The 24,866-nt window shown below is 37.6% G+C and overlaps 4 protein-coding genes and 1 long non-coding RNA gene across 6 annotated transcripts in view; 4 read left to right on the top strand and 1 right to left on the bottom strand.

The window, feature by feature from the left end:
• LOC138314689 (uncharacterized) overlaps window positions 1-1,529 on the bottom strand; it is a 37,917-nt gene extending 36,388 nt beyond the window's left edge. For both annotated transcript variants that reach the window (XM_069255158.1, XM_069255162.1), the window contains exon 1: window positions 1,170-1,529. The gene's annotated coding sequence lies outside the window, so the exon portion shown is untranslated. The remainder of the gene's footprint in view (window positions 1-1,169) is intronic.
• Window positions 1,530-2,505: 976 nt separating this feature from the next.
• On the top strand, window positions 2,506-6,462 carry LOC138314685 (protein yellow-like). The gene has a single exon (XM_069255156.1). The coding sequence runs from the start codon at window positions 2,967-2,969 to the stop codon at window positions 4,305-4,307; it is 1,341 nt and encodes a 446-aa protein (XP_069111257.1). The 5' UTR covers window positions 2,506-2,966; the 3' UTR covers window positions 4,308-6,462.
• LOC138314687 (protein yellow-like) lies at window positions 5,326-10,338 on the top strand. The gene is made up of 2 exons (XM_069255157.1): window positions 5,326-8,483; window positions 9,511-10,338. Exons 1-2 carry the CDS (start codon window positions 7,187-7,189, stop codon window positions 9,537-9,539), a joined length of 1,326 nt encoding a protein of 441 aa, XP_069111258.1. The 5' UTR covers window positions 5,326-7,186; the 3' UTR covers window positions 9,540-10,338.
• Window positions 10,339-10,343: 5 nt separating this feature from the next.
• LOC138314688 (uncharacterized) lies at window positions 10,344-13,605 on the top strand. The gene is made up of 3 exons (XR_011207408.1): window positions 10,344-12,152; window positions 12,485-12,575; window positions 13,313-13,605. It is a non-coding gene; the product is annotated as an uncharacterized lncRNA (long non-coding RNA).
• A 2,871-nt stretch (window positions 13,606-16,476) lies between these two features.
• Window positions 16,477-23,600, top strand: LOC138314684 (wolframin-like). Its single transcript, XM_069255155.1, has 5 exons — window positions 16,477-16,707; window positions 19,092-19,310; window positions 19,585-19,785; window positions 20,193-20,332; window positions 20,673-23,600. Exons 1-5 carry the CDS (start codon window positions 16,689-16,691, stop codon window positions 22,446-22,448), a joined length of 2,355 nt encoding a protein of 784 aa, XP_069111256.1. The 5' UTR covers window positions 16,477-16,688; the 3' UTR covers window positions 22,449-23,600.
• Window positions 23,601-24,866: the final 1,266 nt, after the last annotated feature.

Genomic DNA, 24,866 nt, shown 5'->3' with positions numbered 1-24,866 from the left:
ACCTGCATGGTCACTGATGATTGACCCAGTCCAATCCCATTACACAATGTTAAAACTTTTATTTGTATGTAGCGGAATTGGATTGGGTCAATCATTGATGACCAGCTGGTAGCTCAGTCAGTTGAGCACTCGGCTAGTGTTCTGAGGGTCCCGGGTTCGAATCCCAGTCTGGCTGCTACATTTTCTCCTCTCCTCTTACAAAATTGCGTCCAACTATATAACCCACGGTGGTGGTGTTTGGAAGGGTCTCGTATGTTCGAGGGGGAAGACTTCGAGAAAGGAGGGAGGAGTATAGCAGGATCGGACTGGGTCGATCATCGATGACCAGGTAGCTCAGTCGGTAGAGCACTCGGCTAGTGTTCGGCGGGTCCTGGGTTGGAATCCCGTCGCGCCGCTAAATTTCCTCCTCTCCTGTTACATGTATATTAATGATGATCATTTCAGATAATGTAATACGATCATGAAAATAAAACTTTCTTTTTTAAAAATTCATTAAGTTAAATAAGCATTTATCAGAAACATATTTCTGCATATAAATGTAAAAGGAGCGGGTCGGTGTGACTTGTAAATAGTGTTAAATACGGTCTCTGTCACTCAGCTGACGGAGCATGCTTCTTTGGCTCAGTCGGTAGAGCCGTAGATTTCCACGCCGGAGACCCGGGTTCGATTCCTGGTCGGGGCACTCGCAATTATTAAATGAGTGTTCTATGAAATAGATGATATTTCAGACACGAGTCTATTGAGTTATGATTTTCGCAAGCCCTATTGGAGAGCGACAATTAAACCTTTCGAGACAATTAATAAAATCTCACATGAAATGAACACAATTGCAAGATAATTTTTATTTGGTTATAATGACTTTAAATAATGGTCAGTATTACGTTTATTTAATCTTGATTTGATTAGGTCAATTAGTGAAAAAAAAATAATCACATACATGTAATACCCATACATAAAGACAAACAGTTATATAATGCTCCATCGGTAGTTGATTCAATAAGCAGACAAACAACAACAGACACTTAAACAGACACCAAAGATTAGTTTACCAATACAAGGAAATAGCTAACGACATTAAAGCGAGATGACCTATTTTCATTGCATATTTTCACCAGGTAAAACATCTCTTATCAGTACCGTCATGTGGTCTATAATTAAAATATACTTACCGAATATATGCACATACACACAACATGTTGTAAGTATTATCTTAGTGAACCAATCATCTGTCGTCCTTCGTGGAAGGTCGGTTGCAGGCGCAATATCTAAATTGCACAACAAACAAAACTAAAACAGGAAGTAAAATGTTTACATCGATCACTCTAAGCATTGAGCCGTGTCCGGACCAACTTGAACATTCCGGATATATTCCAAATCAGAGCCGTTATCGGTTATAAATACAGTGTGACCGGTTGTTCCGAATAAACGAAAACGGCCCAGGGTAGGACACAATGACGTTATTATTTTCTAAACAGTAATCAACAAAACTTAACATACAAAATTATGGACTGTGATACATGTTCATTAGTCGAGTTGTCTCCCTTGAAGCGAAATAATGTTAATATTAGCATTTTGTCTGTCTCAAAATTATACAAAAATATGAAACAGAAACACATGTTAAACGGCTTCGTAAGTTCATGACCACAGCTGTGTACAGTCCTCTCCCCACATCTCTCTCCTCTTCACTCCCTCCCTCTCATCCACTGCTTCTCCCACCCCTCTAGATCTTCTCCTTCATTCCTCCCCTACTCAATATAATACAATAATACAATGAATTTTATTAAAGTCGCATTATTCCTTCCCCCACGTGCACCCTCTCTCCTCTCCATTCCCTATCTCTTCCAACATGTGCATCCCTAGTACCCCCCTCTCTCAACCCCCTCCCCCCTATCCCTCCTCTATAACTTTTTATATACATGTACCATTCCCTCCTCTGGTTTCATTGAACAAAGATAACCTCTTCCTGTGCCATCAATGCTAAATCCTATTTTTAATTCACATAGTTTCATTTTTTCACAATAATACCAAAATTGAAAGTAATCTATTATAGCATTCCCTTTGATCTATTTCAACATTCTTTTTTACCTGACACTAAACATAAATGAATCGCGTGTACAAGGATGATTTTGAGGAATGGAGAAGGTAAGGTAAAAAAAATGTCTGTTTAGGTGAACCCGACGACCCTATTTTTTCCCCCGACCCATACTTTTTCCACTTTTCTACGATTTTTTTTTAAGTCCGGACTCCAATTTCGGCCATTACTTTAGAGTGAAAGACACCGAAAAAAATCCCTACCTACCGACCCTATCTTTTTGCCAATGTAACCCTAAACAGACCTATTTTTTGGCCTAATGGAATTTCATTCTCGTGTCTAGTAGGCCTAATGTTTGGGATATTGTATTCTTTGACGAGGACCTTTTTGTGGATGATAACTGATCCGGAAACCGAGTTATTTTAAGTACATGTAAGTCAGAGTAAAAGTCGGTCAACAATTGTTTGGGTGACGCTTCACATTTTTGTGTGATTGTAAACAAACATTTCCGGATGAAGCCACAGAAAGGCATGTGTTTTACGACTGTATTATACATATGCGAACGCCTATAAAGATAATGGAATGAGAGAAAGTGTACATGCACATTCATGCCGTGTAGCGTACTTATACAAAGGAGTCAGACATTAACGTATTACGAATACCTCACTCATAAGTGTAGAAAATAAGCGGTATCGTGTAGTGTATTAGAAAACACCAATCATTTATCGGATGCTTGGATGCTAGTTTTGTGTAAGAACAGATACCTAACGCACATTAGAACGGACACCTTGGATTAAACTTTAAATACATATACTTTCGGAAAGCGCCAAAGAAATCACTGGAACGTACGCTTGTGAAAACTCACTGGAAGCCCACTTTCTTAAACAAAGAAACGCATCAGAACACTCTGTTTTGTAATTGTGACTAATTTGCAATGTCCGCATTGACAATGGTGTTTTCAACGTTCATGTTCATGATCACGTGCTTGTCTTCCGTGAAAATGGACGAAGGCACCAGACCGATGTTGGTGTATAAGTGGGTGACATTGGAGTTTGACTGGCCGAATGACACCATGAAACAACAGTACATCACAGACGAAGATTACATCCCGGAGAACAATGCTATAAACGGAATAAAGGTCTACAACGAAACGGTCTATTTAACCATACCGAAGCTCAAGAAAGGTATCCCAGCAACTCTCACGGTCGTTCACAACAACGGAAGTGATTCGCCTATCCTTCGTCCGTATCCGAATTGGTATATGCACCGGAAGGACGATTGCGACGCCCTATATCTTGTTCAGAGCATGGAAATCGACCCAAATACTGGCTTCATGTGGATTTTAGACACTGGTTTGGTCGCTGTCGGCCCAGTTGACGTTGCACCAATGGACCGTTGTCCACCAAAACTGGTCATTTATGACATAAATAGGAACGTAGAAGTACATCGGTATACATTTGACCAGACAAAGGTCGGCGTTGGGATGTTTTATCTGAATGATATCGTTCTGGATTACGGTGCAGATGGAACGGCGCGATATGCATACATATCCGACACTCTTGGGCAAAAGTTGGTCGCTTACGACCGGAAGTTGGACAAAGCTTACATTTTCGCTCACGATTCCATGCAACCGAATCCAGATTATGCAAGAGTGACAATTTCCAACAGCAGTACTTCAGTAAATCCTCTTGGTATCAACGGAATCGCCATATCTTCTGACTTCCGGTATGTCTACTATTCCTCCGTCGCTGGCCTGAATTTGTACCAGGTGTCGACTTCCGTTCTGCGCGATAGCTTCGCGACAGTCGAAGATTTCAGTCGGTCTGTACGTAAAGTCGGTGATAAAGTCAGTCAAGGTGACGGAATGTACTACGGAAAGGAACACAACTTGTATTTCTCAACACTTGGCAGGAATGCCGTTTACAAATGGCCGGTTTCGGTTGACATGGAAACCCAGGGAAAAGATTCATCCAAAGTAGAGATGGTTACCCAAACGGTCGTCTCAAATGATCCCCGGATGGAATGGGTTGATTCTCTGGGAATGGACGAGAATGGATACCTTTGGTTCACTTCCAATAACCTCCATACATTTTTTGGTAACTCCACAGAAGACGGCTCATGGAACTTTTATGTTTGGCGTACGTTTGTGGACGACTCCAGCTATCTGAATATCACTGGATTGACTCTAATCCCTCCGACGCAAGGGTCAGCCGACCTTACGTCATCATTGGTCTGCCTCGTTTTCGGTGTGGCTGTATCTGTCTTCGGCTTGTAAAGATGATTTGATTCATCAACCGCCTTGGCTTGAGCTTCCGATGTTGGTCGACATCTTCATTTATCAATGCATTATTTCATATTACAGTAGTTCGTTCTAGATTATATTCTAGCATTCATTTTGATAAATAGCATCATGTGCTTAGACTTGACGCAAATGAATGCTAAACTCAAGCTGATCGGAATCCAAGGATTTTATTTCGCTTTTTATAACATTATTTCTACTTCCGGCGATACCAGTTCTTAATTTGTTTTTCTTAAGAATTTCATGCGTTCTATTCATTCACAAACAAAACACTATAAGCGCTTGATTGAAATTCAATAAAACTGGCAATATTACATTTTCATCAAGGAACACGAAAGGATGTCATTTTAGCGAATGCTCTTTACCATTTAAGGTAGGCCCAACTACTCAGTATTGATACATGTATATACTGTTACAGTAAATAATCATGGTGGCCAAGCATTGTGAATGCCACATATGTAAATCCTTACGACTTAATGCAAATGTGTACAGTAACATGTAATATAGAATTTCTAGTTGGTGGATCATACATGGATCTCAGAATTGGTTGCAATATACATATATAATTGGACCCTCTGGAGTGTTCATTTTAAGATGTTTTATAATAGAAGTGTAGATAAAAAATCATATGTAAAATCATATTCTACATGGTGTATAGTAAGCCATATAGAGTATAATTTTTATCTAGACTCCACAAACATCTAAAAGTGTTTTACTGTAACATTTGCTTGTATATAAAGAGTTAAATCTACGTTTGTACAATGTACATGTATATATTTTGTGTCAAGCTCTGCGTATTATACTGAAAATCGTTCATTTAGATTATCATATTTATTCATAAAACAAGTCAAAAACTCGAACAATTTACCGAATACATGCATCATATAATGCGTCTTAGGGTTCCTCTGTGTATAGTACTTTCATATTCCATAGTATTTCCCCGTGAAACTTTAATCTAAACTTGACTTAAAACTGACGCAATATGGATCGTATTTTAATATGTACAGTCATTCTCTGAACTTTAAATTTAATTTAACTTCTAACCCATGTTTACATCACACACTCACTTGCCCACTAGAGATGAGGAATTATTTTCGCTCGAGATATTTAAATTGCTTACCAGGGTTTTTACCTGATCCTGATGTAGATTACAAATACAAAGGTGTATCACAAGGGTGGATGTGTCATAGAGTGGGACAGGCAAGGGCATGTTCAGGCAGCAGTTTGATAAATAAAATGGAGGTATTTGTTGGTGAAAGCCTTCAATAGACGATCCTTGTCTGATCTATCGTGACTAATGACTCAATAGACAGCGTGATACAGGTAAATGAATGGTCTTACGGATATCTTAAACCTGTAGGAATTTTTATGGGGGAGATTTTTCACTTACTCAAAATATTTATGCAATTTATTTGGATAAAACCGCCTCTGTGTGTCGTTCGTGACTTGTGTGACCTTCATCTGGAAAGAACCTTTAGTATAATGAGTGTATATTCGATGGTTAGCACACATTGAAAACAATGGACAGACCGGATATCTGAAAAGCGATATAACTTTAAGAACCGACAAAACTGTCTTCTTAAGGTGAAAATCGTTTGTGTTCAAATGCTTTTGTCGGATGAAGCTCGTCCATACGCATGTACAGTAGCCTAACTCACTGTAACTCATGGACTCTACGAACAATGTTTTTTTCTGCGATGTTTTGCAAGTGACTGTTTTTTTAATCCGGGAGGTGTTGTTTGGAACCATTAGTACCTTGAGTTTGGATCATTTTTTTAATTGTTCATTTCATATAACATGCAATAAGGATTATTATTGACGCCAAAACTCAAGGATTGTTAAAATCGCAGACGGTAACCAGAGTTAAGAAATCAATTTTAAATGGAAGTGCATCAAAGATGAACATACTCAACAAAATATCAGACACTGAGAGTTTTCATCAAACACTTTCAACGTTCAGTGTGTTAAAGTATCATTGAAATAACATAGATGCTTTACACGGATTATCTTTATTGACAAAAAGATTCTTCAACAGCAACCCTTTTGTACATTTTCAACAAATACCTGTTCAGCTTTTCATTGTTGTGTCTATTAAATAGATTTCGTCGTTGAGAAGGTTTACTCCATTATATTAAAACATGAACACTAACAGGTACCACTTGAAGATGTCGCGGGTGTTTGTGTACTGGGTGAAGTGGAGAGACACTTACAATTAGTATTACTTCTGCCTGGGCACCTCGGCACGAAGGACTTATAATCATTAGTACATACGCACACTCTCATGTTTGGGTAGAGACTTATAAGGAGAACGAAAATAATACCTGCGTGTCGTCACGAAATCTTACGTACTCATCAGCAATATTGAACGAGCCGACCTGTCGGTTTAAACCCCAATATATGGGAGATTTCACTTTGAAGTGATTTAAAATGTAGTATTGATGCCTCGGTATATGCTATGCTAGTATGTGCTTAAAACTTATTCTCTCATACAGTGAATCTGGACGTTACTCGTTGAGTAAGACTTTTGAGAAGGAGTTTGTGGTCAAGTGTGTGCCTCATATATAATATCTTGTGTGTTCATTTCATCTCGGTTTTTAGGCTCTGGACACGCTAGAAAGAAGTGTAATATACATCGTATGTTGTTGTTCCGGAAACCCGAGAACCACATTTTACAATACGTAACCTGATTCATTGTTTACAGACTGTTAAGCTTTCTATTAAGGATGTATGGGAATGGATTACTGTGAACCCTTGTTGTGATTATGTATCTGGGATATAAACAAGAGTTGTCGTCCGTAAGATAAAACATATACATTTTTAGACTTTAGGTGACCTATACCAATATCTTCTTCAACATGGAGTTGAATTTTATGTGCTGTGCTTTTTGTGTATTCTTAAGTTTAAATCTATGCGCTAGTCTTGACCACGAAGTCATATACCAGTGGCAGTTATTGGACTATGAATGGCCGGATACGGAAACCAGACGTCAATATATAGAAAATGGTTCGTACATACCGGATAATAACCGGTTAGGAAATGTAAGAGTATTTAACGGAAGTGTTTACGTCACTGTACCACGTCTGCGCAAAGGCGTCCCATCGTCATTGAACATCATAGTGGACCAAAATAGCACAAATTCACCACTTCTTCGTCCGTTTCCTAATTGGGAAATAAACCAAGGCGCCACATGTGATCATTTGCAGTTTGTGAATGCTTTTGAAATTGATCCCAATACGGGATGGATGTGGATAGTTGATACTGGATATTACCCAGAAGTCTCCGTCAGACCGGAAGGTCAGAAGAGATGTCCCGCCAAACTCGTCATTTTAGATTTGATGAACAATATGATAATACACACGCACGTGTTCCCCGGACTTGTGGTGGGGTATGGTAATTTTTATCTAACGGACATGGTTTTAGATTTTACCGAAGGTGTAGTCACGCATGCTTATATAACCGACACGTATGACTGGAAATTAATTGTCTATGATCACAATATGAACTACTCGTACTCGTTCGTTCATCCATCCATGAACCCGGAATCTGGATTTTCAAATGTAACGGTTCATAATAAGACAGAGTCAATACGATATCTAGGTATACGAGGTATATCCATGTCACCAGATTTCAAGTTTGTATATTACACTGCACTGGCGGGACAGCGCATGTACAGAATCCCAACTTCCGTGTTACGAGATTTCAAGCACGACAGTGTACTTTTTGCATTTAATGTTAAAAAAGTTGGAAATAAAGTTTCACTCGGCGAGGGCATGTACTGTAGTCAGCCAAATAACCTTTTCTTTAGCGGTCTAACTACGGTTTACAAGTGGTCTTTAGCAGACACTGTAGATGTCAATCTACCGTTGCCTAGCAACGTAACATATGCATCGCAATCAGTAGTTGTCAAAGATGAAGAAATGATCAGTTGGATACCATCTTTAGCTATAGACGAGGAGAGAAAAATGTGGTTTACAAGCAGGCCACTCGGATTTATTTCTTCACAGAACAATACGAAATGGAACTATTTTGTGTTGAGGACTGATATAGGTGAAAAGGGCTACATGGATTTTAGTGTTGAAGCCAAAGCAGCTGTTCAAGGTGCAGTTGTGTACGAACCATCTGTGGTAATAGTTCTCGTCTGTTGTGCATTTGGTTTCTCACTGAGAACCACACAATTATAGCAAAGTCAAATATATATATTTCATGACTTCTAGCACGACTACTATGTCACTTCCGGTGTCACTTTTCGTATCCCTTTGTGATCGTTATACCAAAGTATGTGATTACCGCTAGTATTGTGTAAAACATCAACAGATTGAGGGTATATATATTTCAGGACAGTTTACTGTTTTTGACAACGGAGTTGCTGTGTTTTTGACAACGGAGTTTAACAATTAAAATGTCTGTGTATAAGTGGTGAATTCGTCGTTGTCGCGGTAAAATGTCGACTTGTCGTGTTGTCGAACTTGTCGTGTTGTCGCCTTGTCGTGTTGTCGACTTGTCGTGTTGTCGATGTGGTGCAGTTCTTTTGAAAAAGTATTATACTTTAACGGAAATTATAATATTAAATTAAATAAATATTAACAAAACAAAGGATGTTGTCAGAACACAGAACAAAAATGTTTGTATAATGAACAGTGACAGAGACGACAAATGTATATCAACTTAATATTGTAAAGTATCCTTTTAAAATATTGTGTTATCAATCGGTTAAGACTTATTATTCAATTTGAAGAATTGAAGAGAACACGGCTGATAAGACGAAATATTATCTATTATTACTAATTACTGTAATAGGTTATGTGTGTAGTACATCAAACAATAACCTTGATTTAAAGGGTTTGTGACACAAAAAGTGATAAGTTGTCTATAGATTGGCTAATAAAGAATTTGATGTAAAACGATTAGAAAAAAAATCATAAAAAACTTTCATTTAGTCCAAAGCGTTATAGAACAGATAAGGTGTTGTGCCCCATCTTTCTGGTAATTAGTTCATGTATTTTGATCATCAGCATGCATTACAATGTACATAATGTAAGTATTTTTTATAGAATTTGTATATTGTACAGTTAAACAGTAAGATTTACCCTGGAAAGTTTGAATGTGTACCGACTGGAAATACAATAGTTACAATGAATGTGTAACTCGATTAATAGTTCTCGTCTGTTGTGCTCATTAGGTTTCTCACTGAGAACCACACAATTATAGCAAAGTCAAATATATATTTCATGACTTCTAGCACGACTGCTATGTCACTTCCGGTGTCACTTTTCGTATCCCTTTGTGATCGTTATACCAAAGTATGTGTCTACCGCGCGCTAGTATTGTGAAAAACATCAACAGATTGAGGGTATATATATTTCAGGACAGTTTACTGCATTTTGCATTTTTGACAACGGAGTTGCTGTGTATAAGTGGTGAAACTGTGGTGCAGTTATCATATATTCGATAGTATGTCATTACCTTTACTTGTAGTTTTCCTGTATCTAGCTGTTAACAGGACATACTCACACTGTTCTGTAAAACAAAATAAGATTAAAATGATTAATATTGGGTCTGAAAGAAACCTGTGTTGGGCGATGCGTAGTCGAGCGACTCAATATTCTTCCGTATCTACTACATTAGCATTAGCGTAACGATATACATGTCAAAATGAAAAAGAACTGTATGTCATCTGCGTGACGCTCGTTTTGGCAGTCATCTTTGTTGCCGATGACGGGCAAAGAACGATTTTATAAACCTTATACGAATGGTCTTGGAAAATGTCACGCGTGTCGTCATTTAAACCAATATAACAATACATATTCTTGTCTTATTATATTAGTTGCACAGTTTGTTAGTGACCTAATATGGGAACATTAAGGGTCTAAACGAAACTTGTATCGAGCGAGGTGGAGAGGCATAACTCAGCTAGGGCTTTGTAAATTGTATTTGTAAAATGTTTGCATATTAATGTTCAACTCATGTAAGTCAGATTAATGTGTATTTTAAACAAGTGTTAACATGTTAATGTGTATTTTAAACAAGTGTTAACATGTTTATGTTTCACATTTAAACTGAAACCGCGCGCTATAAACCAACTTTCTTTCGTGTGCAACTGATTTTCACTAATTTCGTGATCAAATTTAATTCGCGAAAAATTATTTCCTCGAATAAATATTCGTCCAACTTGTGTGGAAAAGTAAATTTATTCGATTTTCCTCGTATGAAAGGGTCCGTATTCAAACGGCCAAGATTGCGGAAGTTAGTAGCCGGGAAAGAAAGTTAACGGGACATTAAATGTTGTACGCAATGATGACTTACTCACCAACTGTATAATGCTTTATCTTAGAGACACATTTGTGATTGTTTAAATGATACCGCTCACAATAAATTAAATTTGTATGAAAGAAATGTTGGCTTAGACATTTTTGTTTGATATTTTGAGATATTATCTAGTGACTGACCATAATCAGTGCTTAAGACATACCAACAGAACTATACATGTATCTTAGAATGTAATTCCATTGGACATGGAGATTTGTTTCCGGGTTATTTCACATATGTTTACCTATTTTCTTTATCCTTTTTTCGGACAATTATCAGTGACATGTACATGTACATTGGGAGACTTGAAACAGAATAATATTGGCGCATTTCCATTTTCGGACATCGCTGACCAACAGCTCATATGTTTAGAGTGCACTCTGATCAGAATAATGATAATCGTTATACACGTGATAAGGACATAGCTTATAATATGCTAAACATCCAAACTTGGGATAGCTTCCCACTTGTGAAATAATTAATGAGAACAAGAACTATTTATAGGATATAAATTGTGAATATTGTCGGGTAGAAATAGCTCATTATTCAAAGTACACTATTAAGTCCAAATAATTGAAATGTCTGATCATCAACTAAATCACAATATCGTTTGACCCATTCTGTTGTCCGTGGATTAATTTTGGGCGTAGGTACGACACTAATCTCCCCTATATGTGCTCATTTTAATCGATCCGTGCACACTAGCATTGGTCCAGGTATTGGTAAACTGTAAGGGAGTATCAGGTCCTGTGCTGACCGCAGGTCGGTGGTTTTTCTGTTAAACTTATGTGGCACTGGCTATGATACGTGTGAACAGAAATAAACATAGTAAACTAAACCCTATTTAACGTGTATTTGTGCAAATGTATGCTTCTCGATAATGTGACATAAAATTTGTTTTGTACGACTATGGTTACACCCACAAGGACCTGGCACGAAAAATTTTAACCAACAGTATACATATATATTATAGTATCTATAATATATATATATATATGTATAATGTTAGTTTAAAAAAATCGTGCCAGGTCCCTGTGGTTACACCCTACCAATGAATGCAGTCGTATTTCAATTTCAACTACATACATGTTATTGTGGTTAACATCCAAATGTCATTAGAGAGTCAAGCTGCCACTCATACTCTTAATACTTCACTTTGGAGGAGTAGCTTACGGAACAAAGTCTGTTGCATTTGCTTAAAGTTTCAGTTCAATCCGGTAGGACTTTATAATGAATTATGTCGGGGTTCTGTTTTCCGGTACTAGAAATGCATATTAAATGGTGACATTTTAGATAACATAAATAAGCGTATATGTTATATACACGTGGATGCCATACCCAGCTGCTGTGGATATTAATGAAACAATTAGTACAGACGACCTGATCAGGCATGTCGCCCCATCACCAGCTGGTCAGCGGACCACGGACATATCGTATAAAATTAGAAACTGTACACGGTGACAACATTCTGAAACATAAATTCAAGTCGATTGGACATACACATCTCATACGAAGGTAATGTTTTCATCTGTGTATTACTCATTTAGAAGATACATTGAAAAACAACTTATTTTTGGTTAATTACTTTGTGAAAGTATTCATGGAAGTATTAATTAGTATTAGTTGTGTTTCTATATATATCTACATTGTAATTAATTAGGGTACCGTCAATAAAAATAAAACTATCGCAATGAATTCATACACGATAATGGAATCTCTATTTCAAAACTTTATTTGAAAGAGGAAATATAATCGTTATTATTGTTTATATTAAGAAAACTATTACTTTCTGCATCATCGTAATTTCATTTTGGTAGGTTTATCAATTCTCTCCTCTCCATTTTCAGATGAATCTTTCTACAGTTTTGCTTGCTGTCGCATTACTGGTGTGTTTCTCCATAGAAACTGATGGAGTTTCATTATTAAGAGCTATGCCTGGTAAGTCAATAAAACTGTTGATGTAGGGGAAGACGGTTATTAACCTATTTCACATTAATATCCAAAAGCCACTACAGATATATTTTGAGAGCTTAGCATTTATTTGAAATGTTTCACTTAGAAAGAGATACTCGGCACACTAAATACCCATTTAATGCGTCTTAAATGAAATTTCAATGTCAATCTTTTTTGCTTGTATATAATGTTTATCAACATTCAGATACCTAAATACTATTTGTGATCAAAGTATAATTAGATATATCATAGTGTCTATTGACATAATTATGTATATGTTATCTCACTATAAAGCAAGTATCATTAGTATATTTTAGATATCATACGCTACATCATTTCTATAGCCTACAGTGATTTTTTAGGTACATTATATATATATAGGGGCCGAATAAAGGCCCCTTCCCCATCAGACATTTGCTGTTTTCCCAATTTTATGCAAACATTTTCCCAAATTAAAAAAAACTCTAAAATATACATGTTTCAAGAAAGGTGCAATGTAGTATTTTCCCCAATTACAATCTGATTAAATTCAGCTGGTTGTCTCTTCGCTTACTTCGTGCTAGAAGTAAGCGGATAAACAACCAACTGAATGAATTTAATCATATTGTCCCAATTGAAATGTAACAGACAACTGAAATTATATTGAATAAGAAAATCACTGGTCAAGTTTGATGTGATTTCCAACAATATTCTCAATAAGTTTATTATTTCTTGTTAAACAGGCGAATGTATAAAAGACGGTATAAGATACCCGGATGGCGCGGATATTGAAGGAGATACGTGTGATGGGTGTAAATGTACTTCCGGTACAATCACGTGCACCTACGTCATATGTCCAAGTCTATTATGTGACGAAGTTGATCGATACGTGCCACCCGGTCAGTGTTGCCAGATGTGTATCACAAATTACTGATGGAACCATCAATAGAACGTTTGGGAATCCGGACATTTGTACGTAACATGTGAAATTACCCGATCAAGTATTAAATTTGAAAATTATAAAATGTTGTGTTTTTATTGACATGATAATGGAATGTCTTACTGATTTTACGCTGGTTTGAACGCAATCTGACAGCAATTGAATAAAAGTATGTCTGGTCCCTGTGGTGTGTCTCAGCCAGGGGACAATACCCGCGAACGTCCTCAGTGGCGAACGCTAAATGGAAGGTCAAAAGTGAGGTGGTATGAAAGAAAGGGAAACTTCAAGAGAATATCCTGAATTTATTCGCCCTTAAAGCTGACAATGCAAGTTAAAATCATTAAAATGATTTTTTTCTAAATAAGTATACTCGTTTTTTCAAGAATCGTTTATGAGACATTCCCCGGTTGAGGACAGCCATTTTTGTTTTACATTCCGATGACTCACCGACCCTATATAAAGCGCGTGAATCGACACACGTGCGCTCATTCATGTACCTATACACCTAGCCGTCCACAGGTTATATCACCTACAAATAGCTAAACAAAACCCTCACCTGTAAAAATATATGGAACTTTTATATTGAAGTGTTTTATAAGTTCGTATTCATCATATGTTGGGATATAGCTGACAACACATTCATCTATTACTTCAATGAAATATTGCCAGGTGAGTGCAGTGTTTATTTTCAATTTGACAAAGTTATTTGCAATATCGGGGCATGTGTATCTGAGACAAGACATAGAATGATACACGTGTGTCAAGTGTCCCATGCTTTATATAGGGGGTTGGCCAGTGAAGGTTACTAAGCAGAGCAAAAGAAAAATGGCTGCCACTTCCTTAGATACCAAACTGTCATAACTAGGGGATGTCTCAGAAACAATTTTTGGAAAAAAAATCGTTAATATATTTTTTTTAAATTTCAACTGCGTGTTTTTAACTTGCATTGTCAGCTTTAACGATCGTGCAATGGATATAACAAAGATTGCCGGAAATTTCTCTGAGGTGATCCGATTGTGACTGATGAAGTCCTTGTTCTTGTTACAACCGAGCCTAGAATATCACGTTTTGATATAACCGAGCCTACAGTACACCTACTACAAAGCAATCAACTGATAACACTGCTATCAAAAGACAGGTACATACGTGTAAATAACATAATTTACTAATGCTAACCTATCAGAATGTGTGGGCGTCAATTAAAAAGGTCATAGATCATGCAATTATTATTTTCCAACGCAAAACAAGAGGCCCATGATATACCGTAGGACAAAACAATCTTGCATCATTATAAAAGCAATTAAATAGACTGAAGGTGTTCACTTTTACATCAACTAACAATTCAAGGTAGGTGTTTTTAGAAATTCTCCAGTTGTTGGAAGTTTCTACTATATATGACAGCTGTGAGCATGAATGAAGGTCAAGGTCATTCTTTTCAACAAACTTGGTAGCCCTTCATCCCAGCATGTCACAGGCTCAATATCATGCATCTAGGCCTCTTAGTTACATGTTTTTACGAGAAGTTGTTTAAAATCTTTAGCCTTTTTGACCCCTGCGACCTTGAATGAAGGCCAAGGTCATTAATTTCAACAAACTCGGTAGCCTTTTATCACAGCATGATACAGGTCAAATATCAGTCTTTCGGTTAATAAGCAGTCGTTCCAATGAAAACTTTATGGACGGCTGACGGCGCATGGCGACGGATCATGATGACAATAGGTGATCATAAACAACGTCAAGTTGCGGCGAATAAAGTTTGTTGTTTAAACAAAGAAAAATTAACTCCTCAAATACATGAATGCAATTCTTCCATACATCTGCGACTTTTTTTTTTACTCTAAATCAATATAAATCTAGAAATAAAGTATATTTGAATCGAAAGTGTAAAGTTTAATTAGGGCTTTTTACCTATGAATGAAAAACTTATTGGTTTTGTTCTGGGTTTTTTATCATTATTCTGCACAGAAAGTTGTATACAAAGGATCTCCAAAATAGTAAGAGATATGCCAACGAACGTGTCACAATGTGGTAGGGCGTCAGTTGAAGGTGTGACAGCAGCATTTTCATGTTGGTCGAAAATCCAATATGGCCGCTATGACCTCACTTCCTGTTTTAAACTTATGTCAATATCTCGTTAATGGTTGGACGAATTTCTTTCTGTCTTGGATATGTTATGCAGTATCAAAAATGGAGCAAATAACTAGCATAACACTTTCCTGTAAAACTTCAACTTCCTGATGGAAATAAAGTTAAAAAGAACAATTTCTCGAAAAAAAAACCTTCTAAAGTTCTAGAAAACCCAGAGACCTAATATTAGGCCTGTAGAATGCTGACGTTAATGGCTAACAAGTTTGTTAATATGAATGACCTTGATCCATATTCAAGGTCACAAGGACCAGAAAACCTTAACTCTTCTAATTACTTCCTGTAAAGTTCTAGAAAGTCCTTGAGGTCTAATATTAGGCGCGAGCATGCTAACATAAATGGCTTCCAGGTTTGTCATTATGATTGACCTTGACCTATATTCAAGGTCACAGGGGCTAAAAAACCTAAAAACTTCAAATTATTTCTTGTAAAGTTCTAGAAAGCCCACCTGATATAAATGTCTACCAGGGTTGTTAATATGAATGACCTTGGCCTAGGGGCCAAAATTCCTAAAATCTTTAAACTACTTGATGTCAAGTTCTGAAAGGCCTAGATACCTGAGATTAGACCTGTACCACATTGAAATGAGGGCTGCCAAAAGTGTTAATATGAATTATCTTGACCCCAATTCCTCTTAATGAAGAGCCTGTTAAATTGTCCACTGAAAATTTCTAGTTGCCAGTTGTTTAATATTTTCCTTTGATGATACAGCGTGTTGTCTTGCTCAAACAGGATGTTCAAAAAGTATTTTCACGAATACGCATCAACGCGTAAAAACGAGGGAATAAAAGAAGATAGATCGTTATCATATCCCCTTATCGTCCACAATAGATTAGTCCAATCAGTCTGTAACTTTAACCTGCATAGTACAGCCGCCAATACACCACTTAATGTTGATGTCACACAGCGATACCCTTGTCTCATAGTACACGTCATCTACAAGGTACATTTGTACAGTGACAGACATCAGCTCGGGCATTAGTCGGTCAAACACAACTCTCCTCCTTATAGCTACAGACTTGAGAAGTTACTACATGTCATCTAATATGTCAGGTAAGTGTTGAACGCTGTATTATCTGAACTTTCATGCCACTATCTTATATCGGTAATGTAGACGTTGTATAAACTATTTCTCTCGTACAGATGTATTGTTATTGTTTCTCTCATACCTACGGGTGTACTCTGATAAATGTCGCCTGAGGCTGTATTGCATACCTACCCGTGCAATACAACCTCATGACGCCATGGCACCATTTGAACGTGGAAGGCTAGCTAGTGTTAACCACTCGGTCTCCACGACCAAGTGATGATGGAGAGTCAAATTTTGGCAAAGGTGCTGCTATACCGTGCTAAGTACCGATATGATTGTGGTATAATAATGTCAGACACCTAAACCACTCCTCCATTGTGCCCCTGCCCATGCGGTGGCGTAGGGTTAGAAAAAGGCCTGTCACTCGACCGATCTGTGGACGCAATAGTGGCGGAGGTCTGAAGCTAGTCGTGGTAGAATGTCAGACACTAAACATTCTGCCTCCGGAGTCAAGGGGTTGTGGGCTAGTGTTACAATATCAGACATGTTAAAGATGCTCCACCTCCGACAGAGCATAAATGGCATTCATCATTTGAACAATAATTGGTATTTAATCGTGTTTATATATGTCTAATTAACACAAAAGTATAATAAAATTTTGCCTGTGGTGCATACGCAATCAGTATTTCATTCCATATAGGATATAGTGACACAGATTTTTTTCGGGATGCAATTAATTATTTTTCATATTTTTAACTTAATGTAAAATTAGAAGCTCAAAATTTTCAATGGTGGTAATCGTGTGACGTAAGTAACTTTTGTAACTGAAGAAAAATACTAAGTCGTTTGCCCCTGTTTTTGATAGTGAATACCAAAAATACCATTTGTCAGCGGTGGAGCATCTTTAACGATTGGGTCACAACAACCTCGTGATGAAGGGTTAGTATTTTTTTAACTCCTCAGCCAACGCGGTTCAAAAAGAATTGAAGGACTAGTGGTAACATTTCAAACACCTTTACTAATCGACTACATGCCCTTTTCAACGTATATAAAACGGATCTCGACCATACATGGGTCACATCATATTGTTGGTTTTCTATCGTCAACCATCAGTATAGGGGATCGTGTGATATGTTTAGTGAGCTGTCTTCCGGGTTTACTGCGACGAATGTACTTAAACAGTGAGATGGTGTCTCAGTCTTAGTTATATACTAAAGTATAAAGGATAAAGGCTGACGTCTTTTTCCTGTGTGTACTGTACCTCTGGAATGTGATTTATTTAACAATCAAAGGATTGTTAGATTGCATTTATTGGAGATATCTATATCTCCAATAAATGCAATCTAATTATCCTTTAAGTGTTATATTTACATTTACTTTCTATTTCAAAGTAAAACATGATTAAGATGCGAGTGAACATTATTTTGACCCAACATTTACAACGCCTCTCCTTCCCTTGTAGATAGGTCCTGCAGGTAGGGCGTTAGAATTGTACCTGCTGCCCCTATTGCATGATCGTAAAAGGCGACTAAATTTAGGATCTTGTCTTTTCTCTTCTTCCTCACTGACTTTATCTTTCCTAATGCCTCCCTTGGCACCGCCTCTCTTTTGGCCTTGAGTTGAGCGTTCGCCCCTGTGAGGAAGGCTCTGGGTTCTGTCCCCTGGCCGAGACACACCAAAGTCTATAAAAGTGGTAGTTTCCGCTCCTGCTTAGCAGCGCTCAGCATTCAGGGAGTGGGACGACTGGTTCGCCCGTTGTCAGTATAATGTGACCGGGGTGGGATGTGTTGCTTGGTGTCCATTCGGCGGCATGCTTCAGTGATATAGCACTATAAAAAGGCAACAGTTCCACTATACAAGAAGACACAACATGAATATACCGCAGTCTCCCAAAACACGCACCTCGCACAACACTACACCTCAGCATCACACCACATTGCATGGGAGTCCGTCCTTACATGACCATAGCTGTTGATAGGACGTTAATTAATCAAACAAACAAACAAACAAAGCCCCTCCTTCCCTTGTAGATACATGTACGCTCCCTCTGTTTGGGTGTTGGGGCGCATAGGTGATGGGGTATGTGTCTCTACACTGGCGCATCGAGTTAAGGTTGTTGTGAATAATGCAAGGTGTTACCATGTACATGTATAGAGTTAGCTACTGTTGTAGCGGAAAAGATATCACCTTCTGACTGACTTTTCCAGCAAGTAGTATAGAGTATACCTATGTCACAGTATGCCGTGTTGAAATCTGCCAAAATATTTCTATTGAAAGAGTCGAACTGTTATAAAAATGGTAGAAGCTACATTATGTATAAAACATTCACTTATAAATCCTTGTAACAAATGAAGGCTTCGAGGAAAAAGTCGACATGGCAAATGCAAGGTATAACTTTTATTCTTAGGAAACGACGACAAACGAAAAAAGTTGGAGACGACAGCACAAGATGGCGACGAAATAAAGCAGCTGGAATATGCGAAGTATTTATTAGAGTTGGTCCAATCCGACACAGAAGCTGAAGAAGGTGACGCTGTAAAGGCGATAGACCTACTGGTGAAAGTCTCCCGGAAAGCAAACAACGAGGCCACGGATATTCTCCGGAAATGTGTAAAGGACCAAACAGGTATGGAATCTCCATGTCATGTATATGTACATGAATTTGAAGTTAATAAGAGAGAACATCAAGTACATTGCGACGACGAGGCCGCTTATGTACGCAAGGTCCAACTGGAGTTTAATTATAGCCATTTGATGAATTCCGTCTTTGTATTATTTTTCATTGGAAATTCTGACTTCAAATAAATAAATGGCGTTGCTCTCACGAACAAACAGATTTATATTTACATTCTTATGTAATATTCCGTAGAGTGGTGACAAATATTATCGATTTCCGTCAGGTATCACTAATGCCAACAATGCTGCTGTGAAATGGTGTCTGGAAACCAGCGACCAGGAGAAAAGAGTTAGGGAGACAGCCAGGCAACTTTTCCGGAAAATACAAGGAAAGGAGCAAGGGCCCATGACCTTTAAGGGGTATGTCGCCTCAGTCAAGGTCATGGAAGCTGAGGCACGTGTCAAAGCGATGCTCGTGGCGGCAGGTATGTATTCTTGTATTGTGACCAAAGAATCATAATGTTTATTCCCTACCGTCGAAGAATATTCGAAATTTCTTCGATATACGACCAGATAGAGACAATGAACTTGGTATGTTGACCTGATAAGGCACTTAAAACACTTCTGTAGTTTGAAGTATAGAATTTTTCAAAATGTTCAACATTTATATCCTTTAAGTTACAGTCATGCTATGCATATTTTGTTTGTTGGAAGATGATTGGTCGCTTCTCATGTCACTGATTCTCAATTAGATGACGTGGCAAACTTGGATCCGGCCTACTATTTATAGCGATTCATTTTCACATATCGCCAGCATATGAATGATGTTTATTATGTCGGTTCTGAAGAATTGTTATGTTATTAAACGTGCGTGTTAAAATCGTTTCGATAGGTAAAGAGGCAGGAGATGACATCACCGAAGAGAAACTCTCAATGATATTATCCCAGCAAATCCAGGGGACCCTGAATATGACGTCATCAGAGCGAGAAAACCAATCAAATGAGTTTAAATCAGCTGATTTACTAACAAAAGTAATGTTGCATTGATCTACTTAATTTATGTGGGTGAAGGTTGTCCTGGCGCACAGAAAGCCAGTATAAATTATGGTAAAATAAAATTACTGAAAGATCTGTTATACTCTCACTGCCTGCTACATTTGCGTATTCTTTTATCTATTTCAAAAACAAATATGTATTCTATTCGGAAATAATCATAACAATGAACAAATCTGCAAATTAGTATTATCACACAGCAGCAATCTACACACAAGTTGCATGTCATAACGCAGAGAAATATACTGTATGTACAATAATGAATTATCAAAGATAAAACAAACAGAAGGTCCATGTAGTGTCTCTTTGTGTTAAATAGGTAACCAAATATCCGATGGAGACGTTAAAAGTTGGTCTACAGGAACTCCAGGACTCCGTGTCATCAGATGGTATGTCGTGGGTGGGCCAACTGTTACCTACCAACCAGCTCTACATGATCTCGGCATTCTTCCTCTACAGTTTCCTGTCGGCAAGCCTGCTTCTCATGGTCATTCCGCTTCTCGTGTTCTACGTCACACTTTGTGTGCTCCTCGTGGCAACACTCCAAATCATGATCAATAGACAGAATCTGGGGAAAAGTGTCGGCCTTGCAAATACACTACAAAAACTTGACAAGAATTTAAACGTAGAGGCAGCCAGATCAAAATTTATGAAGAATAAATTGGCGCCATATTGGATATTTATTGCGGTTCTACCACTCTTCGTTGGAGGCTTTTCGTTGGCAAACAAGAACTACATTCCGTGTTGTGATCTCGCTGTTTTATCGTGTGTCGTTACGGCACTGACGTTCTTTTTCTTCATCGAAACACCATTAGAATGGACACGATGGCTTGCGATACTTTTGAATTTGTTCTCGTCCCTTCCAACACTTTCACGTAATTTTCCAAATACTCCCGTAATTTCAAAAATTGTCGATTTCCTCACGAGGCCATTTTTCGCATTCAGCTTTGATTTTGGTCTCAAGATAAATGTTAGTCTTCCGTCAATTTCATATTCTTTGTTACCGGTACTCTTTGTTGTCATGACGCTGCGGTATTCAGGTGCCGGAAGTTATCGAATTCTACTTCCGTTTTTAATCACACAAGCATGGTTAAGCATTGCCACTGCTTTGTATCCGTTTACCACGTGGTATGGGTTGATAAGGGCTTCAGCAGGAAATGCCTTTTTGCCCGTACTTATACCGATATCAATTGTTGTAGGTATTCTGTACAGCGTCTATCAGGCCTTTTCCACGAGTGTGGCGTCAAAGATCGCTATTGCAGCCGTTCTTGGACTTGTTCCATTGATTTTATCACAAACATCGACATTATTCGGATCAAACGATAGAAGGAAATCAGGTTCAGTTAAAAAGTATGTAATGCTCATTTTTGGAATCATAGGTTTTCTTCCTGTAACATCAGTTTTTACTTTAATTCCAACTTCCGAAAACTCTGTTCCGTTTAAATTTGAACTACAATGGAATGAATATAATTCACTATGTGCATTCGGAGATGGAAACAGGATTCCGCATCAAAATCTGTGCAGAAATTTCATGGGACAAAAAGTTGTTTGGAACGGAACATTCGAAGGGGCGGAGATTTCCAAAGTTGAGAATGATATTGAGTCAATGTTGTCGGGACTTCCTTCCTTTGTCGTCAATAAAATTCGCTGTAGTTTCGGAACTCCGTACGGTGACTGTTACTCAACTGAACTGTCGGCAAGTGAACAAATGGTATGCAAGCTAAAGGCATCTACCGGACAAAGGTGTCATTTTAAAGAACACGACAAATTTTCTTTTAAAATATTAGTATCTATGCCGGACTTCAATGGAAAACTGATATTAGGTGCTGGAGATACATTTAAAAACATTTTGGAAGTTCTAGAGACTGGGGATTCTTTGAAATTTGTAGCCATTCTTGGCGATAACCAAGGTACAAGTGCGCCAAATCTTCAGCTCAAGGACGTGCGGTGTACTAGCCGGGTACTTCCGGTTATGATAGAAAAACCGGAAGAAGACGACGACATTTTATTAGAGCGAGCCACAAACGAGGCTATATCTACTGCTGTTAATTTTTTCTGGTATCCAGTTATAGAATTTTCACCAGAATCTAAGTAAGGTATTGAAGTGTGTATTTGATCATTGTTAACAAAATTACACACATGCTAAAAAAGAACGGTAATAAGGAAATCAAAACGCTTTATAATATAATAATAAAACGAAAATTCTTGTATTATATTATTTTCGTATATCGTTATAGTATTTTTCTGGATTTTTTGTCACTTCTCATTGGTCAAAAACACGCCACGTGATCACCGATAAAAAACTATATTGCACGATTTTTCCGGAAGTAGTTTATAGAAAAAGTATATTGCACGGTTATTTTAAGATAACGTTATCGTCGACGTTACCAAAATGCTTAGTGTTCCTGGCGCTTTGAAACAAACCTAAGTTTGAAGCGTAACCACAAAATGTGACAGACGAAGTTGATTGTTAAGGTTTCTAACAAAGATGATGACGACTTCCAGCTGATGACTACAGTTTAAGCTTTTAAAGTTTCAATAATATGATTTTAAGGCAAAGCCTCAGACGAGCGCAGCTACTTTTAAAAAATGTAAATACATGTATTGTTAGGATTATAACCTCAGAATGATATTAAAACTGTTTTAACTTGTAGTCCGATCATTAATTTTTTGGAAAAGTTATTCTCCAATATTATTGTCTAGCAGTCGTCATGTACAGGTAAGAAAGAAATATTCAACTGGATTATTTCATTTTTTTTCGATCACGTTTCTCTCCAATGCGGAAAACTTGGCAACATTCCATGTATCAAAAATGCGCGGGAATATGTGGCGTCATCTTTAGCATCAAGCTTCCTGACGTCACGGCTGACGGTGCCGTGCGCTTGACAACACACAGACAGTATCTCATTTTGACCAGTACATTTATTGTTCGGTTCTTATCCTTTTGTAGTTATCTAAAACTAATTACAATAATTTCAAAGTGTATCCTGGTGAAACGTTTTGCCTACAGAGAAAATTTAAAATCTCGTCGTGCTGATAACGAGAATTAAAACATGGCTGCCTGCATGGAGGCGCGAGACTTTCCCCGCGGGACACGATTTCAAAGTCCAAGGGGTACTGGAATGTATTGAATTCTATATGCTCACACACGTGTTATGGTTAGTAGAGCTTCGCTCTACGCGGCCTTCGGCCGCGCAGAGAGCTGCGCTCTTATAAACACGGTATAGGAGAGTACATCCTCGATACTCCAGGGTTCCGATCACTACGATCTCTACACCCCGGACTATTCATCGTAGGAGGCACAGAACAGAACAGTAATTTAGTCCTTGATACATCAAAGAACCGTATAAGGTACACTGTGGTTGACTATGTGGCTTTGAAGTTGGGCGTCGCTCTCTCTGTATCTCAAAGGAAATCTTTGCTGTCTGTGATTGGTCAAATATTTTCAGCTGAGTTGCTTCAATTCACTGTGAGATAGTCCAGGGGTGTAGAGATCGTAGGTGATCGAACCCTGGAGTTCGAGGATGAGGAGAGTAGGAAACAATCGAATAACATTCATTAAGCGTCTGGAGCCATTGAATAGTGAATACGTTTGATATTTATTTTTAAAATTACACCTAGGCTACTTACAACAAATTAGGCCTAGGCTAATCCTACTGTATGTATACGACTTTCATCTTACGGAATGGAGTACTAAGCATAAGATAATGTATCTTAATGTCAGTCTGAATCTGTTAATATATGTTTGACGTCGAAGTGTATTATTTCAACGGAGAACAAACTATACATTTAATTGAATGTCCTTAAGACATGGAGCTACATGTATAATGGAGTACATGCACATGTATGCAATTTACAAACACGCATGCACCGGGTTCATGTAATAAAAGCTTGAAGTGCATCAATTGATACTGTTCTAATATGTTGTTTTTGAATTATACTTGTTACAAAGTCATAGGATTGTAACTGTCATCATGAAGCAGAATTTAAAATGCGATGCTAATTTAGTTTCACACTCATTTCAAAATGTAACAATTTCAGAAAAAATAATAAAACAATTATAGCATTTTGATTTCGGTCAATACATGGTTTTATCGACCACAGAAAAATATCGACCTCGGACTACGTCCTCGGTCAATATTTTTTCTTTGGTCGATATAACTATGTATCGACCTCACCAAAATGCTATATTTGTATAATATACAATGTGTTTGAGCCATATCTATAGAATATAGAGTTCTATACAATTTGTAGTCTACACTTCAGTCTTGCTTGTCTTTGTCTCTTAGAGAAATCTTTAACCAATTATATGAACAAAATGCCTACGCCAAATAAAAAATGAAATTTCAAATAAAAATTTCACTTAAAATACGAAGATATAATACTATGAATATTTGTAGGAGCATTATAGATTTTACCAGCATGGATATACCAAAAAATGGAGCATTTAACTGCAATAGTGTATAAATGCCGGATGTGAACCTTATCCTTGAATAAAGCACTTGAACTCTAT

The sequence above is a fragment of the Argopecten irradians genome, chromosome 2 (assembly GCF_041381155.1).
Source record: "Argopecten irradians isolate NY chromosome 2, Ai_NY, whole genome shotgun sequence".
Classification (NCBI taxonomy): domain Eukaryota; kingdom Metazoa; phylum Mollusca; class Bivalvia; order Pectinida; family Pectinidae; genus Argopecten; species Argopecten irradians.
Note: the sequence above shows the minus strand (reverse complement) of the source record. Positions and strands in the feature narration are given on the sequence as shown.

Coding starts and splice junctions, on each gene's coding strand:
- LOC138314684 (XM_069255155.1), top strand. Junction 19,786..20,192: donor AGCGATGCTCGTGGCGGCAG/GTATGTATTCTT, acceptor TCGTTTCGATAG/GTAAAGAGGCAGGAGATGAC. Junction 20,333..20,672: donor CAGCTGATTTACTAACAAAA/GTAATGTTGCAT, acceptor TGTGTTAAATAG/GTAACCAAATATCCGATGGA.
- LOC138314687 (XM_069255157.1), top strand. CDS start 7,187: ATGGAGTTGAATTTTATGTGCTGTGCTTTTTGTGTATTCTTAAGTTTA. Junction 8,484..9,510: donor TCTCGTCTGTTGTGCATTTG/GTTTCTCACTGA, acceptor TGTGCTCATTAG/GTTTCTCACTGAGAACCACA.
- LOC138314685 (XM_069255156.1), top strand. CDS start 2,967: ATGTCCGCATTGACAATGGTGTTTTCAACGTTCATGTTCATGATCACG.